Below are 20046 nucleotides of genomic sequence, written 5' to 3' on the forward strand. Positions count from 1 at the left end.
TAGATATTAATGTTATTTGGTAAAGCAAAGGTTATAGGGTAAAGGACCACTCTCAATGTTCTAACAAGATACCGAGTGACACAGGATCTTCTACGTCTGTAGTTGAATATTGGCAGATGGCCCCTAAGTACTAGAACAGCAGCATGTCCTAGCAGTGAGACCTGTCAGTCAGAAAAAGGACCCGGGGCTGTGAAGTAAAATGTAATATGCAGACTCCATTAATCACTGGATGCAGGTGAGTTGCATACAAACTGATTAATTTTTTTAACATTGTAGCCATGGAAAGAAATAATGTAAAAGATGTGGCTTGTGGAAACAGGGGAGGAAAAAAACATTAATTCAAAAATGGAAAGGGCCCGAAAAGAAAGTGGTGTAACTGCATGTTCAGAAGCACCAGGACTGACACAGTTTGGGAAGTGAGTTCCCCTTATTTTCATAACTAAGGCTACTCACTGCCCAAAATGTGTAAACTTCTTTGGTCTCAAAATGGATTTATCCATTCAATGGAACCTCAATAAAGAAAATGGGCAGCACGGTGGATTAGTGGTTAGCACTACAGCTTTGCTTTGCTGTGGTCCTGAGATCAAGTCCCTGGGTCAACATCTGCAAAGAGTTTGCATGTTCTCTCCATGTTTGCGTGGGTTTCCTCCGGGTCCTCCTGTTTCCTCCCACACTCCAAAAACATACTGGTAGGTTGTGAGCCCCATTGGGGACAGGGGCCGACTTGGCAAGCTCTGTGCAGTGCTGCGTAATCTGTGTGCGCTATATATATAGAGGAATTATTATTAAATGTATTTTTACAGAACAACTGGGATGAGTTTTTCATATGGTAATGGCTACTCCGCAGCAAAATGTTCCCAAGCCGAATCTATTTAGCAGCACGCTGTTTCCTACACCTCACAGTGACGGCTTATTTCAATAACTACAGAATATGTGAGCTTCTTATTTCTTATTGTATCATCCTGATTCATGAGGATCTTTCATAGATCAGCCCCTACAGTCCAATATCATGTATGACACAGAATCTATAGTCTACGGTGTATTAATTGAGCCTAGATGTTGTATCACGTGTTTGGAGTTTGTGTCTAAACCTATGAGAGTGGCTGATAAGTCCTACCTTATCCAGGTAGAGGATGAGGGATTCCTGATCATTGTCTTTATTGTTATTCTCGAATTTGATAACATTTGTGTCCATTCGTTTCATCAGCTGTGAGGAAGCAGAACATAAAATACATCTTATTCCTACTGAAGATCAAATACTGAGATTGGAGAAATATTCTAATCAATGATCACCTTATTAAGACTGTCCACATCGGGGGTAAATCCAGTCATCATGGAGACCTCCAGCATAGACAGGGTGGCAGCGCGATTTTTAAGATGTCTGGAGAGGGAGGAGAAGGAGAACTTTCCAAATGACACATCACTATTTATATTGGGTTTTGTAATGCTTTAATTAATTTTTAAAAAATTAAAATCTTTCCAGAAAATTTACCTTTATAGTAATATTCTGACTCCTGTTTATGGAGCCGCTTACGGTGTAATTTTTTGCTGGGTGAGCTGATGTTTTTATTGATAAAATAATTTGATCATTTTTCATAAAATGTAATTTTATGGCGATTTGTCAATTTGCATGTTATTTTTTTCTCTTATGACCTTCAGGGTTATTTATTTTTGAATACATCCAGCCTTTGCGCGATGTAAGAATACTTTATTTACTGTTTATGTAAATGTGCAATCGAGGGAACAGGTGGTGATTACACTCGTTATACAATTTTTAATTTAAAACATGTTTTCCTATTTTCCTATTTCCAATTTGTTCTATTTCATTTAGGCTTCATGAACCGTAGGAAATTTCTTACCTCGCACAAATCGTAACCGATGCTGTTGCCAGAGCCCCTTCTGGAGCCCTTACTGTCAAAGATAAAATAAAATGCTCGGCTAGTATTTACCATCGGTAAGAAGCTTCCACCACACAACACGAGGCAGCTCTCCTCCGACGTGACGCACTATATACAGACATGCAGTTTGGTTGCAGGGGGTGATTATTTTTGAGACATGTACTTACCATTAGGTTCTTCTTTAACACTAACCGAGAGATCAAAGTTCTTACATTCCTTATCTTTCTCTGTAACATGGTAAACCGATGTAACCTAAGGAGTCCAAGAGGAAAGGAGAAAGCTTGAGAAACTAAAAATAGCCTCCTGTATTATTCCTGTGGGGAACTATGCATCGCAAAGAGTAGAAAGCTCTTCAGGCCGGAAACCCCACCCACTTACAGGAGCTGCAAACCTGAAGTTTATTACGGTCAAAACCAATGATGTTTTCCCTTTAAGGGGAAAGATGGAGTAAGAATCTGGGGGGTGCAATTGAGGCAGGAGAGGGAAAAATAAAGAGGGGGAGAGGGGTTGCACCTCCCTGCCTCGCAGCACTCCGGTCTCCACAAGCTCTCATGGGATTGTACCTGTCAGCTCCAGATAGTGAGGAGAGGCCACGAAGGAGGGCCAGTAACTCCACGTCTTCAGAGAACGATCAGCCCTCTTTGGATCAACATTCAAGAAACTCTCCATCCGATGACATTTGTTGACACGTCCCAACCACTGGTGCAATGAGGGGGATCCATTGAGCGCCAACAGGCACAGCAATGATTTTTTGTATTTGGAAAGGGACACCTCATGATGATAAGAAAACACCTCATGAATCGTTGTTTTTTATTTTATATTAAAATTAAATTAATTCATTCATTATTTTCCTGGGGACCACCGAGGGATGATGTTGCACTTGTAATGAGCAGTCAGTGGGTTTGGTATTTGCTAATATTGAATCTGCGGAACTTATTTCTGAGAATTGGAGCAGCATTACTGAGCCTCCTGAGCTATAGATCCTGCTGTACTTAGATGTACATCCCTATTTCTATGTCAGCACCTGATTGACCCAACGGTTTTTTCTTCTGCCCAGTATCACTGGGTCGGGTTTGGCTAATTCTTTGGTGCACATTCTGTACTGTAACAATGTTACTCTTGTTGCTTCCAGACAAGTCCACGTCATCCAACAGAAGACTCATCATGACACAAAAGATGGCCGTGTCCAGATGATTGGCCATTACTGATCATGTGACTTGACCAGGTCTGTTAATGATAGTAATCTTTAACCATGTGACTCCTGGAACCCGTGTCCTTCAGCTCTGTTTCCTCCAACATTATTCCTTCTGTTTGGACCAGCCCAGACATTATTGGGTTGTGTGATGAGTACCTCCTTCTGTTGCTATGTAATCAAAGACGAATCCAACATTGTTTCAATGCAGAAGCATGGCTCGGGGACACTGTTTTATCTTGGACACAAGTATGCTTCCGAGTTTGTTTGTGAAATTTACTGCAGGTTTTTCCACCATAATTAACAGGACATGTGAAGGTGGCCAGGTATACGGTACATCTCTCATTGACAAAATACTGATTTCATATTGTCTCCCTGTGGAGACACTGGAGAAAGTTTTCAATCTGGCTACAAAATCAGATGCTCAACTGTGACCAAATTTAAATGGACCTTGTGACTTCTTTTCCTGGTGGTTTTTCTTTTGGCAGATAATTGTTGAATAAGAAATCTTTAAAATTTCTGTTGCATCTATATGTAATGGACAGCACCTCAGGCATAATTCTGGTTGTCTCCTTATCTGACCACAGAATCTCAAAATAATCAGAATTTTTCATATCTGTGTGCATGATTTGTGTCTATTCATTTTTGTGACCTCTGGGAACTTTGGCTTCTCTTTTACTCCACATCTTTAAATGTTGACACCAACTTGCTCAACTGCAATTGTTGTAGCTTTGGACTTCTTTACTGGGTGAACTTTTTCAGTTTTTGTTATCAAAAGTTCTAGGAAGGCTTTAGAATGTTCCGTATTGGAATCTGTATTGATTTTGATTGAGGTGAAACACAACATCAGTAGAGTCTTCTTTTGACGATGTTGAGATAACTAGGATATAGTCTATGTATCTCAGTCATAATGGAATGTGTTGAGTCCCACCAGCCGAGGTCTATTTTGCATATGTAGGGGCATAGGGGCCCTTGCTGTACCTGTGTGATGGTGTTAGAAGGTACTGAGATAACAATACAGGCAGTCCCCGGGTTACATACAAGATAGGGACTGTAGGTTTGTTCTTAAGTTGAATTTGTATGTAAGTCGAAACTGTATATTTTATCATTGTAGTTCCCGACAAATTTTTTTTTTGCCCCAGTGACAATTGGAGTTTCAAATTTTTTTGCTGTAATAGGACCAAGAATTATCAATAAAGCTTCATTGCAGACAATTTTAAGCTGATTATTGCAATCTGGGACTATTTTAAAGCATCCAGAGAGCTTCACCAGAGGTCACAGTGGGCAGAGGGGTCCGTCTGTAACTATGGGTTGTCTGTAAGTCGGGTGTCCTTAAGTAGGGGACCGCCTGTAATGGCTAATGACAAAATAAAGAAGCTCCAGCATGAAATGCGGATGATGATGTAAGCCGCCACCTAGGACCCGAGTCTAAGTAGTACCCGGTTTCCACCATAGCCCACCACAAAGAACGTTGGACTTATTGCAGCTTGGTACCACCAGGTGGTTCCACAGGCACGACTTTATCCGTGGTGGCCAAGGCGAGGTACAGAGACGTTGAGCAGAATCGTCGTCGGGGAGAGGCAGGAAGTCAGAACAGGACAGGAAGCAGGGGATCGAAGTTAATAACGGAATCGGGGTCACAACAGAAAAAAAAATCACAATATCAGCACAGGGTATAGGAACAAACTCTAAGGGGAGATTTATCATATGTCCGCACAAGATAGCAGCCATGACCCCCTGCAGATATATCAAGAGGTTTAGGCAAAACAATGCTAGGTCCAACCTGGTGTAGTTTTCCGTAAAAACCTGTAAAAGAATGTTTGCAAGTTTTTCAAAACTACGCAGGCACGGGAACGGCCCGCCCACTCCGCCGGCCACCACATCCATTTATGAGCCCTCCACGCCACCATAAGTACTTTCTCTACTTCAGCTTGTACATAATCCATCTATCTCTGCGTATACAGCTAAAGTAACAGTGCTTCCAAAATCCAGTGAGAACCTACCGTCAATGTTACTTGTCCTTTGCCCTCAGCTCTCACAACAAACTCTTTATTCCATCTAGTCTGTAAAAGAGAATTGTATGATTACATGTATATGAATCTGTTTATATTATCTATTGACCTTAAATATCATATTTAATGCATGCACCTTCCATAGTGCTTAGCACTAGTATGTTACCACACCTAATATTACAAGACCCCCAACCCAACTACAACAAGAAGACTTTTAGAACTGAATGGATAGGGAATCTATCAAAATTATGTAGATTAGTAAATAGTGGACTGGTTAAAGGGAACCTGCACCCAGAGGGGCCTTTTTTTTCATGGGAGAGGTTCCCACAGACACAGTACTGTATACTCCACACATGTTTTTAGAAAGCTGTGCGTTAAATGGTTTCTTAAAAAAACTTTAACCCCTTTATGCACCTGGACATACTATTACGTCGTGATGCTGCAAAGGGTGTAGGGAGAGAGCTCATGGTCTGAGCTCTCTCCATTCACAGCGGGTGTTTGCTGTATAATACAGCTGACACCTGCCTGTAACTGCTGCAGTCAGTGCTGGCACCGTTCATGGCAGTTAACCTGTTAAATGCTGTCGGAGGGCCCTGCCATGTTGGATGGCTGATCGCTGCCCCTGTGACCGTATTGGAAGGTTGCGATCATTTGCCATATCAGTCTACAGTCTCATAGAGACTCACAGGTCTGCCATGTATAATGATCTCCAATAGCTTGCCGATGGCAGAATATTAGAGATCAGCAGTAAAATTACTATTTACTGCAATACATTAGTATTGTAGTTTACAGTATGAACAATCAGACTCTGCAGGACTAAAGTACCCTAGAAAGTCTGAAATAATAGTGGAAAAAACATTTTAAAATTTTTAAAAAATGTAAAAAAAAAATAAAAAAGTTTAAATCACCCCCCTTTCCCTAGGTCACATATAAAATAAATTAACGGAAAAAATAATAAACATAATAGAAATCGCCACATCCCAAAATGCCCATTTTATCAAAATTAAAAAAATAAAAATTCTCAGCCATGGACACCGTAACGGAAAATAGCGCCCAAATGTCTGAATTGCCACTTCTTGCCATTTTTCGATCCATGAATATTTAAAAAAAAAAAAAAGATCAAACAGTCCCAAATTGATGTAAATTAAAAAGTCAGCACGTACTGCAAAAAAATTACACCTTGCACAGGTCCTACACCAAAGTCTGAAAAAGGTATTGGCCTCCCAATTTAAAAAAATGGGAAGTATTGTTTTTGTACAAAAGATGAAAATTTTTAAAATCTCCAAAAACTAATAAAATCTATATCAACCTGGTATTCCTGTGATCGTACCGAGTAGGAGCCCAGCATGAAAGCCATAAAAACAGAGCCAACAAGGAAAAGCTGCATGTGTTTTTTTGTCAGTTTCACCGCACTTGGAATTTTTTTTCCATCTTTCCAGTACATTGCATGGAATATTAAATGACAGCCCAGAGAACAAGCCCCTATACATTTTTGTTAATGAAAAAATAAAAAAGTTATCACTGTTGGATTGAGGGGAGTAAACAAACGCAAAATGGAAAATTTCCTCGACACTGGTCGTTTCTCGCATCTCTACTCCCTCCCACATCCAACTCTCCTCCTCCCTCGGATGATGTCTACTCACCGCAGCAAGCTATTCTTGCGTTTCCGTGTGAACTTTCTACGTCTGAAGTCATCAGGGGGAGGGAGGAGGATACAGAGAATGGGGGTGGATCGACCAGCGATGAGGAGGGGAGGAGGAATGCAAAGAAGCTGAGATGATTGAAATAGATAATGTTTGAAATCGTTGGCTGCAACTAATGTGGACGTCAACAGCGTGGGTAGGGGAGGGGATGAGCCTTTCCCGGAGGATGCCCAAACTTTCCGGTTCACATTCACTCAACACTAATGTACCGGTCAATCCTATAATAAATCATTCATACGCTATTAACTATTCAGTTAGTAAAAGTAAAGGCTAAGCCAATTAAATGGAGAACATACACAATAAGGAATGGAGCCTTGGTCCCTAATTCTATCCGTTCATTCAGTCCCCTGACCCAGGTAAATAAAATCCAGCTTGTCCTAAAGCAATGACCAACCAGCTTGTATCAATTGCAATGTTTCTGTATTTCTTGTGTCACTAGGTATTGGGCGCAGTTTTTTTTTTAAATCTTGTGTTATTTATCTAATACGATGTTTTTATATTTTGCAAAAAGATTTTTGTGCAACTCAAACGGAATTTGCACAATTCAAATCACACTTATCCTACAATTGTTGACTTCTTATTGGGTAAAACGTTTGCACAGAAAGATGCAAGTGATAAATGTCTATAAAACAGCTCAGGGAATAAGCCACACCCATACACCTAGCCAATTAATGCTGCCAAAAATTGCACACATCAATCTTAATTCAGATACACCATAGAAACCTTTCTTTAATAAATAAAAGCTGATTTGATGTTTGATGTTTTAACAATAAAATGTTATCATGACCTCATCAAACTTAACTTCCTGTTCACATTTATAAACTTCTTTTTAAAGGGAATCTGTCAGCAGAAATTGACTGATGTGAGAGGTAAACTGGTTGTATAAAGTCATGGAGTTGGTGGAGTTTAGCAATAAAGTTCTCCCCGTCTTAGAACACTCCCTCTACTGTGATTGACTGCTGGAGAGTTGGGTATGATGTGTACAGAGGCAAGGACATCAATTACAATCAAGGGGCATCCTGAGACTTTAGCGCTGAGCTCTTCGCCTCCATTACTTCATTCAACTACTTTACATCTCACGTCAAAGTTGATTTTCTGGATGATGCAACCACATTGGGCCATGAATGAAACATGAACTATAGGCTTTTTGCTGCTTGACAACCCCTTCCCAAAATTGGACGTAATAGTATGTCACGGGCGGCATTGTGAGGTACTACCACTTCCCGCTTCTGGCACCAGCTCTGTTCAGCAACCTCCAACACCCGGCTCTAACACCTGGAATTGGAGATTAATCCAATCGCTGATATTAACGCATGACCGTGGCATGTAAGGGGCTTCTAGACTGGATCGAGCCCCCTGTGGCACTTACTGGGGAGGTCCATGGCTCTGATGGCAGGACCCGGCTGTAACACACTAGACATGCACATCCTGCTCAGTGTGTTACATAACACAGTGTAATACATCTATATTATACTGTGTTAGGTGAACAAGCGATCAAGCCAACCTGTTAAAAAAAACATTTAAAACACTAAATAAAGTCAATTTAATAAAAATAGTTAATTAAATAAATTAAAGGTCCCTATACAAATTAAACATTCCCTATACACATTTAATAGTACAAAAAGTACAAAAAGCACAAAATACCAAAAAAAACCCTTCCTAACTTGGTATTACCGCATCCATAACAATCTGTACAATAAATCAGTAAAAAAAAACACAGAAAAACTTGCCAAAAATGCAAATTTTTCATAAAATACCTTTACAAATTTTTTTCAAAAAGATCAAATGTTAGAAAAGATCAGATGTGCACCAAAATGGTAGCACTGGAAAGAACAACTCAAAATAAGCCCTAAGTTATGTCTACAAAAAGATGGCGATATGAAAATAAATGATATTTTCTCTATATTAGTTTTTCTTCAGTAAAATTGTAAAACTATATAAAATAAAGAATAAAGATAATATATTATTTTTTATGGTATGGTGTATGAGCTCCAAAAGATAGAAAAAGGAGGGAAACCAAAAGTAACAATTTTCTTTTCCTCCATACATTCAAGAGTTAATAAAATCTCAGAAAAATCTCAGAAAAGAAGCCCTTATTTGTCCAAATTGCCAAACAAATAAAGATTGTATAGCCATTAATAATTGACAATGCATAATCTGCTCTGAATGGCGCGGCTCCCCTCCATGCCCTGACGTGTGCCCATACAGCAGTCACCACCACATATGGGGGATTTTAATATTCGGGAGGGAATGGGTATCAAACATTGAGGAGCGTTTTGGTATTTTATCCACTGAGAACGTGTAAATTGTTTGAAAAACACATTCATTTAGCCAAAAAAATTTAAATTTCAAGGTTCCACATGGTTTTGTTTCAATTCCTACAAAACAAGGGTTGACAAAATTCATAAAAGTTGTTTTATATATGTTGAGGGGTGTAGTTTCTTTAATTGGGTAACTTATGGGGTTTTATTATTATTTAGGCCTCTCAAAGTGACTTGAAATCTGAGCAGGTCCCTCAAAAGCAGGATTTTGTGTTTTTTAGGAAATGTGAAAAGTTCAAAGCCGCATAACATCCTACAAAAATGAGAGTGTGAGAGTAATAATCATAACTGACATTTTGATGTGTGTATTCTCATATGTTCATGATTAGGATGCGTATACAGGAACACAGCTAAGCTTCCATACTGTCTACTTATCATCTTACCCCAGTCAATTATCTTGGCCTCAGGACATTCGTGTGTTAGAAGGCAAAGGACATTCCATGATGTTATTGAGGCACCAAATGTCTCCTTTTTAGGTCTAACTTGTGAACTAAATAATTCCAGATGTCTGAACCTCAAGATATTGCCAATATGCGATCCCATGTAATCAATATATAAGTTGTACCACCCATTAGCACCCATAACTCCTCCTTGTATCCACCTCAGAAAAAACCCTTAATGTGGACATGTATTAATAACGACGTTTGGGTGAGATCTTTGGAGATCTTCCTTAAGATGCAACAAATGATGTCTGCGACTTTAACAAGAGGATGCATAAAAAACCATGTCAACATAAAGCAGACATTTGGAAAATGTTAGTTATCAAGATTTTAATGTTATGACTGTGTGTCGAAAAAGAACATTTCGAATTTCAAAAATCAAGAATTTTATCAAATTTTCACCAAAAGCTGTTTTGTTCATAAATAAACACAAAACCTACCACAAAATTTTGTCAACTAACATGAAGTACAAAGTGTCACGAGAAAACAATTTAAAAATCACTTGGATACGTTGAAGCGTTCCAAAGTTATAACCATTTATAGTGACACAGGGCAGATTTGAAAAACTAGGCCGTGTCAGGAAGGTGAGAAGTAGCTTTGGGGGCAAAAGATTAAATAGCACATATAGTAAGCAGAATATACAGATCATGGCCATACTCACCACAGATGTGCGCGCCACCATAGCATTCTCTGAATTGATTCGATACTGTACTGGAAATGGATCATCTGGGAGATCAAGGGTTACATCCAGTTGTATCTCGTTTATAGATGGGAAGTCCATATGATATCGAGTCAGAGCTTGGAACATCATAAGTGAAGCCTATGGAGAACAACAGCTACGTTTCAGACACAATTCAGGGCACACTTAGGGATGGGTTCTGGTAGACCAGAAACCCTACTCTTGACATTTGATTCCCTCCCAGCCATTCCTTCACACCATTGTCCCCAGTGATCTGCCTGCGCCCAGCATCATCTCTACCCTGAAGCTTTTGCCATGGTGGCCCAGGGCTGCTCAGAGTGAAGCTTACACACCTGCTTTGGAGGGGCATTGACTCAGGTGAGCATTGACCATAATCACTATACAGCACCAGGACACTCTTTGACTTCTCCTTTTCTCTACTCCTACCACAACACTATTTCTTGGAGTCGTCTTCTCCTGCATGCATTGTACTCCATGTAGTATACAACACATGTTAAAGATAGGGAAAAGTGAAGAATGGTCTTATATATAGTGTTAAAGTTTTAGTATTTGAAGCTTCTTAAAACTTTATGGGGCACATTTACTTACCTGTCCCGTTGACACTGCCGATCCGGAATTTCTGACGAGGATTCGGAGCTGCCGCGATTTACTAAGATCGTGCGTCCATTTTCCTGCATGTGTCGCTTCCCCCGCTGACGTCCGCCGGAGTTCACCTTCTTCTTCCTGGTGCATGTGAATGCTGATCTTGCGACACAATTTGGTTTTTAAATTCTGCTGTTTGCCCGAATCAGTCGGGTTGTCCGACGTCCACGCCCCCCGATTTGTGTCGCATACAACCCGGCTCCGATGCACCACAATCCGATCGGGTGCGCCAAAAACCCAGAGCAATTCAGGGCAAAACAGTAAAAAGGAAAAGGAAAAGAAAAACAGAAATTCAACCAATGGTGGATCAATGGGAACCCAATGTTGGGTTTATATTAAATTTGCTCAGCTATTGCTCAGCTATTTCATCTGTAATTGAGCTCGGATTTACATATTTAAAGGGAACCTGTCAGGGCGGTTAAGACACTAAACCTCCCAAAACGCCCTGTGTGATTTTATAAGTGTACGTTAAAAAAACCCCATTAGTACTCACCTCCTCCCTTGTTCCACTCTGCGCCTGCGCATTGTTCAAGTGAAGCTGGCGGAGTACAACCCGGCTTTATTTGCCACTTCGTGAGAGGTGGCACCGGCGCAGATCTGCATCGGACTCACATCTAGGTTAGTATACAAGCTTGTTTTTTTTAAAATTTTCCAGCATTCATGTAGGTTGATTTGGGACACTAAACCACAGGTCCTTAGGGTCACCTCTTTAAATGAGTATCCTGGCTGTAAACAGTTCTTCCTCTGTACAAGATAAAATGCTGAGTGTGCAGACTTCCACTGATCATAAGAATGGGGTCCTGTTTCTCTGCATAGAGGGGGCATCAGATCCAACATGTGGACTTATGTTACAGCTGATACCTCCAGTTAATAGCACTGGTCCAGGGTCCATGCACAGTGCTATGCGTTAAAGCCTTTTTGTAAGGTGGAAACGCCATCTTCGAAAATCCTGCCTTCACCATTGTAGTTATGAGAATCTAATATATAAACAGAGAAAAAACCGAATAGGTAGAGGTTTCACATACCCTGTTGTCCCAGGTGGTGGAGATCAGATGTTTGGAGTGCACGCGAGGCTCTGGCTTGAGCTTGCAACACTTGAAAAAGGAAAAGGTTCGCAGCACATCCAGCAAAATAAAAGCACTTTATTCTTCATTCTTTAAAAAATACATCATGGGGTGTAAGTAGGCACAAGGGACCTACGCGTTTCAGCTTATCTAAGCCTTACTCATGGTATGATAAAAACATAATGACAACAAACATTAAATGCTCTACAAACACCTGATAATCAGGATACGTGTATCCGGTTGGTGTGGGAACAGAAACAGGTAAGACACATCATGGAGTGATCCATAGGGATTGGGAGCAGATAAGACACATCATGGAGTGATCCATAGAGATCAAGAGTAGAGGAAAATAGTTCTAAAACAGGTCATGCAAATGTAGGGGCATTATACACAATATTAGAGATCAAACAAAGGTGCAGCACAAAAGAAAACATCAGAAAACAAATATTAAATAAATATTGAGGCATATGCACGATAGAGTGGTAAACATAAATGTTTACCACTGTTTACCACTGTAAACATAAATGTTGTAATATATGTATTCATATTTATGGAGCATCTCGATATTAATATATATATGAAAGGTCGTTTTTGGAGTTCATGCCATCAGGATATCTACATCCTAGGGCCAAGATCCAGTATGCCTCCCGTTTTAAAAGCAGTTTTCTCCAATCCCCCCCTCTGGAGGGACAGAAAACCCGTTCAAGTCCCAAAAAACGGAGGGATGAGAAATCTTTATTGTGACGCTCAATAAAATGTTTGGCAGCACCTGAGGCATTGACATCCCCATTTCTAATGTTGGTAATGTGTTGGCTGATTCTAGTTTTCAACTTTTGGACAGTACAGCCAACATATATCTCTATACATTCAGTGCAGCGAATGGAGTAAATGACATGATGTGTGTCACAGTTCATAAAGGCATTAATTCTCTGCATTTTCCCTTGACCAATAGGAAAGTCAAGAGTTTTATTTAAAGCATATGTGCACACATTGCACCTAGCTCCTCCGCATCTATAAAACCCTCTAACCGATAGCCAAGTTTTTTCAGTGGATTTAGTTTTTATCATGCTAGGGGACAAAATGTTGGCCAGTGTCTGCCCTCTTTTTGCTACACATCTATGTCCGTCCTGCATAATTTTATGTAAGATAGTGTCTTGGTTTAAAATAGGAATGTACTTTTGTATTATTCTTTTAACTGCATTATATTGGGGGCTGTAAGCAGTGCTGAAAGTAGGTATATTGTGTTTAATGCCATTGGCATGTTTCCTTTTGTACATATTTCCTTTCAACAATTCCTTTCTGTTAACCTTGTCTGCTTTGTGTTGGGCTTCTATCAAAATTTGTTTGGGATAGCCCCTTTTGGAGAGTTTCTGTTCAATTGCAATGGCCTGTATTTTGTATTCCTCCTCATTGGAGCAAATTCTCCTGGCACGCAAAAATTCACCGTATGGAATGGCTTGTATGGTATGAATGGGGTGGCAGCTAGTAGCCGCTAATATGGAGTTGCCTGCCAATGGTTTAGAGAACATGGTGGTGGTGACATGTTCGTCAGTGGGTGATGCAGATAGAAGAATATCAAGAAAGTGTATTTTATGAGATGGTTTTTCGTGGGTGAATCTCAAATTGATGTTATTCGTGTTAATATATGTAGCAAAATCATGTATCCTTTTTGTGTCACCCTGCCACACTAAAATGATGTCATCCACATAACGTCCATAGTAAACAATGTCACTGAAAAAAGGGTTAAAAGTTGAAAAAATGAAGTGTTCCTCCCACCATGCTACAAACAGAATAGCTAAAGATGGCGAGAATTTAGACCCCATAGGGGCTCCACATATTTGCAGAAAATACTCATTATTAAACATGAAAAAATTATTTTTCAGTAGGTAATCGATGGCTGTGATTAGAAACAGTTGTAAATTTGGTTCATAAGCACTGTATTTACCTAAATGGTACTGTATGGCAGTGATCGCCTCCTGATGGGGGATACAAGAATACAGATTGATAACGTCACATGTCGTAAAGCTATAGCGACTATGCCATTTAAAATCTTGGAACATGTTAAGAACATCAGATCCATCCCTGAGAAAACCAGGTGTGCGAAGGACCAGCGGTTGAAGGTATGCATCAACCCATGCACTAAGCCTCTCATTGAGGGATCCAATGCCCGAGATAATAGGTCGAAGGGGGGGCGGGAAAATATTTTTATGGGTCTTAGGTAGACCGTGAAAAATGGGCATGCATGGATTCTCGATGACCAAGTATCTGGCCACTTTGTCACTAATCACTCCAAGCCCCAATCCCTCCGCAATAACTTGGTCCAGTGTACTTTTAACCATATTGGTGGGATTATTGCTTAATAGGCGGTACGTATTATGATCATACAAAATCTGATGAGATAGTTTGATGTATAATCCTGTATCAAACACGACCACCATACCTCCCTTATCCGATTTACGTACGACTATATGGTCGTTTCTCCTTAAATCTTGAATTGCTTTAAATTGTTTAGGGGTCAGGTTGGTGTTGTCGTGACCAGGATTAGACATGGTGTTCCTATTAAGCTCATGCAATTCCATCTCCACCAAATTTTGGAATTGGTCTAGCACTGTAGTTCTGGATTTCAAAGGGTAAAAATTGACATTAGACATGGCTACTTTAACGTTTTCACTTTGCGCAAGAATTGTATCATTATTGCAATCCAAATCTTGTAATACTAACAATGCATTTTGTTCTGCAAAAGTGAGACCTGTGAATTCATTGACATGTGATTCTATATCATGAGAAATACCAGTTGACAGCAAATTGTCCTCGACAAAAAAATGTCTTTTAACTGTAATGGTTCGTACGAACCTATTTACGTCTAATAACGTTTGAAAAAAATCAAAATTCTTAGACGGGACAAAATTTAACCCCTTGGACAGGACCTCTTTTTCATTATTGGACAGGATTGTAGGTGACAAAATTAAAACATTGTCCAGACTTGGAGTGTGGTCATCATTATTCATTTCTTCGACTTCCGGGTTGTATACCGTTTCTCTCCTCCGCAATCCTCGTCGGTTTCGTTTGCCCCGTTTTTTGACACATTTTGAGGTGGTTTATTTTTCGTGTATTTCTTTTTAGCAGCCGATGCATTTTTCCTGGAATCACCTTCTTCACGAGCATCCGAAGTGTCTCCATCTGACGAAGTAAAATTGACTTTTTTCTCATTTTCAGATGACTCCGCCCCTCTTGAATATGATCTTCTTTTCTTTAAAATTGATTTATATTGATTATTACTCTTGTTTCTGAAATTCTTCCAGTCGTATATCTGATTTTTTGCGAAATCTTCTGTATCTCTTTCATATTTATTACGTTTCGTAGTCATAATGTCCTTTTCCACAGCATCAAGCTCATTTTGTATCTTTGTTTTAAGCTGTAGGAATTCAGTGTCCTCTGAGAAAACTGACATTTTTGTCTCCAATTCCTCGATTTCTTTCCTAATAGTGTCCAGTTTTTCTTTCTCATATGAGACAATAAGAGACATCAACTGCGTTGAGCAATTTGTAAGGATGGCATTCCATTTATTTTGGAACTCTTCATTAAAGACAGTGGTGGGCATCTTATATATTCTTAGACCTCGTGGAATAAGATTTTTCTCGAGGTAGGTTTTTAGCGTATTGTGATCCCACCATACTCTGAGTTCCTGTTTGGAGATGCTCCATAAATATGAATACATATATTACAACATTTATGTTTACCACTCTATCGTGCATATGCCTCAATATTTATTTAATATTTGTTTTCTGATGTTTTCTTTTGTGCTGCACCTTTGTTTGATCTCTAATATTGTGTATAATGCCCCTACATTTGCATGACCTGTTTTAGAACTATTTTCCTCTACTCTTGATCTCTATGGATCACTCCATGATGTGTCTTATCTGCTCCCAATCCCTATGGATCACTCCATGATGTGTCTTACCTGTTTCTGTTCCCACACCAACCGGATACACGTATCCTGATTATCAGGTGTTTGTAGAGCATTTAATGTTTGTTGTCATTATGTTTTTATCATACCATGAGTAAGGCTTAGATAAGCTGAAACGCGTAGGTCCCTTGTGCCTACTTACACCCCATGATGTATTTTTTAAAGAATGAAGAATAAAGTGCTTTTATTTTGCTGGATGTGCTGCGAACCTTTTCCTTTTTCTAATATATAAACCTTAGTGTATGTGTGTGTATGTTTGTCCGCTATAGGAATCTGCATCTATAGGAATGTCGGGATTACAATAACAAAATTTTGCACAGCCTCTCTCTGTGAGTCAAGGAATGTCATAGACTAGGTTTTGAGTCAAAATTTTAACCCTCTGCTTTCCAATATACACTTATTAACCACCATATACAGGAGCCATTGTCTGCTGCTGCTGCTGCTGCTGCTGCTGTGGCAACTGGAAGCTGAGCCGTGATTGGTTGCTGTTTTGCCACTGGTCATTAATATGAGCTCTGAGCTTTGATTAGTTAGCAGTTTATGCGTGAGGTAATATGGATAGAGTTAGAGGGACAGACAAAGAAAGATAGTAAGACAGACAAAGAGAGACAGTCGAAGACAGACAGTCAGTGACAGAAACATCAAAGACAGTCAGAGACAGAGAGAGAGACAGTCAGAGGGGAGAGAAAGACACTGAGAGACAGTTATAAAGAGTCAGAGACCGTCAGAGGGAGAGAGACAGCCAGAGAGACAGTCGGAGACAGAGAAAAATCTAGATACATATTAATACTTTTTAGTAACCAATTCTATTTTGTTATATCTAAGAGCAGTTATTTACTATCCTAGGCAACACCGGGGGCTATAACTAGTTCAGTATATAGCAGATAACATGAATGACTGAGTAATGAGGAAGTCCCAAATAATTTATATCACTTACTTGGGTATTGCGATAGGCTATTCCATAATTTTTTTTCTCATAAATCCATCGCACCATTGGTTTTGTTAGATTATACTGCTTCAAGTGCATTAGAGCCAGAAGAGCATAAGATGTGGCCTCAATAATATTGTAATTGGACCCTCGAATACTCCAATGAGAATTGTCTAATGGAGAAATGGGAGAGACAGTTATGGAAAACATTGATGGTGGAAATCAGTGTATCCTACAAACCCAGCCATATGTAACTAGATTAATTAAAATATATTCGATTTACCTACTGTGCCACAATATTTAGTAGACTATAGGAAGTATCCAGGGAGCTCCAGTACCTGTGATAGCAGAAAGTAACTTCTGTGGATGATCTATGGCCCCAGCCATAGCGAGAGCATAAGAGGTAATAGCGATGGTGTACGGTTTATCAAGAGCTGGTAACTGACCCAACAAGAAGCTGCTCGCCTTCTCGATACTGATCTTCAGGTTCTAGAATAAATTATGGAGGACAGATTCTGCATGAATCTCGGCATGTACTTCATAATGATGACACTTAGGAATGATAAAGATATCTCCCTCACATTGACTTGTGGAGCGCAGATCTCCTCACTTTCCAGCATAGCGATGAGGACAAAGGCTGTAAGTGCAACATCTTCTGAAGACCCTTTGATACCTCCCTGGGGAGATGAGCAGAATGAAATCAGTTCAACACAATATTTCAAGGATCACAAAATCTTATACGATAATTTTAACACAATGGGGCACATTTACCAAGGGTCCGTGGACCGCATTTCCATTGGGTTTCACGACTATTTCCGTTTTGCTTTTTTTTTGGTGCACATGATCGGATTTTGGCGCAGTCGCACTGACTTTCATGCGACACAAATCGGGGGGCGTGGCCGCCGGACAACCCGACTGATTCGGACTAAGCACGGGAATATAAAATTCAAATTGTGTCGCAAGACACGCACTCACATACACGTGGAAGAAGATGGTGAACTCTAGCGTACCTCAGCGGGGAAGTGACAAATGCAGGATCTCGGGGGCACGATCTTGTTGAATCGCGGTAGACTTCATCCTTGTCAGACAATGCACCTCGGGGATTGCGCAGGGACCGGGTAAGTAAATGTGCCCCAATGTATAAGAATCCTTTCGATAAATACCACAATCTCCCAATGCCAAACCGGGGCGTCTTCTTTGAACATTCCATTTGATTTCTGTTTCTGAAGTATCAGCCATTTGATGGAATCACACAACACATTGCTCTTGATGTCCACCAGTGATTGAGCCATTGCAAAAACCTTGACTACATAAGCAGTGAACCTGGTCAGAGAAAAAAAAGCTTTATCCAAAAATGTAAATAAAACCATATTCATGTATCAGGAGGTCCTCGGGGTCGGAATGACCCACTGGAGGACCTCCTGATACCTCTATTCTCATAGCTGTTAAACAATCTGGCTAAGAAAGAAGCTGGTTTGTCTGCTCTTCACACAGGTTACCAGGCCCATTCACTCCTGGTCAGCAGAGGTGATGTAAGTGCAACGTCCCTGCCAATGCGCATGGCAGAGGAGTAGTTGCGAATAAGCCCTTTTACTAATCAGTACATATAGAGGTAATTGAGCAGCGGTAGATTCTGCCTGGATAGGCAAGGGTTAAGAATGTTAATGTTATCATCCAATGATGTTCCACTATTGTAACTGGAGTGTGATTGGAGGAGGAGACCACCTGACCAGGGATTAACTAAACCCTTAGTCAGGGGAGGAGTCAGTCTCTTCAGACTCAGCTCTCCACAGAGGAGAGTTCCAGAAACTTTAGAGAGAGAGCAGATCTCTCAAGCCCAGTTCTCACCACATGAGGAGCTCCTAGGCCTCAGCCACTACAGACAGAGTGACACAGGACAAACAGGACAAAGCTGCAGCTTCCAGGATTGGGCACAGCTACATCCCATCCTGCCCCTGCATCCAGGCTGGTGAGAAACCTCCTGAGGTTCCCCTCCAAGATCAATCCAGTACTGCACTTGTACAGAATCGTTTGGCGTGTTGTTACCGTTGGTTCGAATAAAGAAGTGTAAGTTACTTTTATGCACAACATTGCCTCTGTCTGGTCCCTGTTACAGCTGTATCACCATAAAGGGCGCCCCATATATCTACCAGGGACACATGCTAAAGACTTTAAGGGGTTGCCCCAGGGAGAACCGGTACCACAGCCTCTTCCTCATCTAATTTCTTGCACATACCACCTGCTGGTATGTGCAAGCCACTCCGGTATTCCGGGCCCCGGCTGCCTCCAGGCCCCAAGAAAGGCTAGGCCCCGGTGGGGGATGTTGCATAAGCATTAGAAAGAGGAAGCAGAGCAGTTTCCTGTGGCTCTCCATCATCTAATGGGCTCCTACCCAGGAGCCTTCTATGAAGTGACATTGTTCTAGCTGCTATGGAGCGTACATATTGGAACTCTCAGCACCCTGCAGCTACATTAAAGAAAATCTACTATCAAAATCAAGCATGATAAGCCATCAGGGGTGCATTAAGACCTCCATGGGCTCTGGGCTGTATAAATATTAATGTGGTTTCAGGATCATAAATAGTTTCTGAAATTGCTCTTATGTACATGTGTACCAAGCACAGGAAGAGATGTACAAGTGCAACATCCCCCACCGGGGCCTAGCCTTTTTCTTGGGGCCTGGAGGCAGCCGGGGCCCAGAATACCGGAGTGGCTGGCGGTTGCGGCCTAGGCACGCTGTGGTCATGGTGCTTGGTACGAGGACCGGAGGGCTGTCCTACAGCCTGGCAGCTCTCCAGCAGGTGGTGTGTGCAAGAAATATGGAGGGAGAGGCTGATGTACTGGGTCTCCCTGGGGCAACCCCTGAGGTGTATGTAGGAGTTCCTGGATGATGGAGGATGATAAGTACATGATGGTGACGCAGCCTGGTAATAGCTTCCTTGTAGTGTGTCTGGTAGTGGCCTGAGACACTTCCGCTTCCTGCTTTTATGACACTGGTTGTTGCTGCTCTCTCCTCTGATTACTGGAACTGATGTGTGCTCAAGATGGAGTCTCTCTCTCTCTGAATATGTGCTTCCGCCCACCAGGGCTTTTTATACTCCACTGGTCTGGTGGCAGAACCCTCCAACCAGCTTCCAGCTTCTTTACAAAGGATATCATTAGTTATTAAAGGACATCTT

At 40.8% G+C, this 20046-nt stretch overlaps 1 protein-coding gene across 7 annotated transcripts in view; it reads right to left on the reverse strand.

The window, feature by feature from the left end:
* Window positions 1-20046, reverse strand: part of LOC140128224 (A.superbus venom factor 1-like) — a 224420-nt gene that overhangs the window by 7471 nt on the left and 196903 nt on the right. For 6 of the 7 annotated variants that reach the window (XM_072149766.1, XM_072149765.1, XM_072149763.1 and 3 more), the window contains 10 exons: window positions 18031-18190; window positions 17449-17544; window positions 17206-17356; window positions 16877-17040; window positions 10228-10386; window positions 5094-5153; window positions 2066-2150; window positions 1860-1911; window positions 1294-1381; window positions 1118-1207 (listed from right to left, as the gene is read on the reverse strand). In XM_072149766.1, the coding sequence (XP_072005867.1) occupies window positions 1118-1207; window positions 1294-1381; window positions 1860-1911; window positions 2066-2150; window positions 5094-5153; window positions 10228-10386; window positions 16877-17040; window positions 17206-17356; window positions 17449-17544; window positions 18031-18190 (1105 nt within the window). Of the gene's footprint in view, window positions 1-1117; window positions 1208-1293; window positions 1382-1859; window positions 1912-2065; window positions 2151-5093; window positions 5154-10227; window positions 10387-16876; window positions 17041-17205; window positions 17357-17448; window positions 17545-18030; window positions 18191-20046 lie in introns of those variants that run through there. The other variant, XM_072149769.1, reaches the window with a different exon arrangement.

Source organism: Engystomops pustulosus, chromosome 4 (genome assembly GCF_040894005.1).
Source record: "Engystomops pustulosus chromosome 4, aEngPut4.maternal, whole genome shotgun sequence".
Classification (NCBI taxonomy): Eukaryota; Metazoa; Chordata; class Amphibia; order Anura; family Leptodactylidae; genus Engystomops; species Engystomops pustulosus.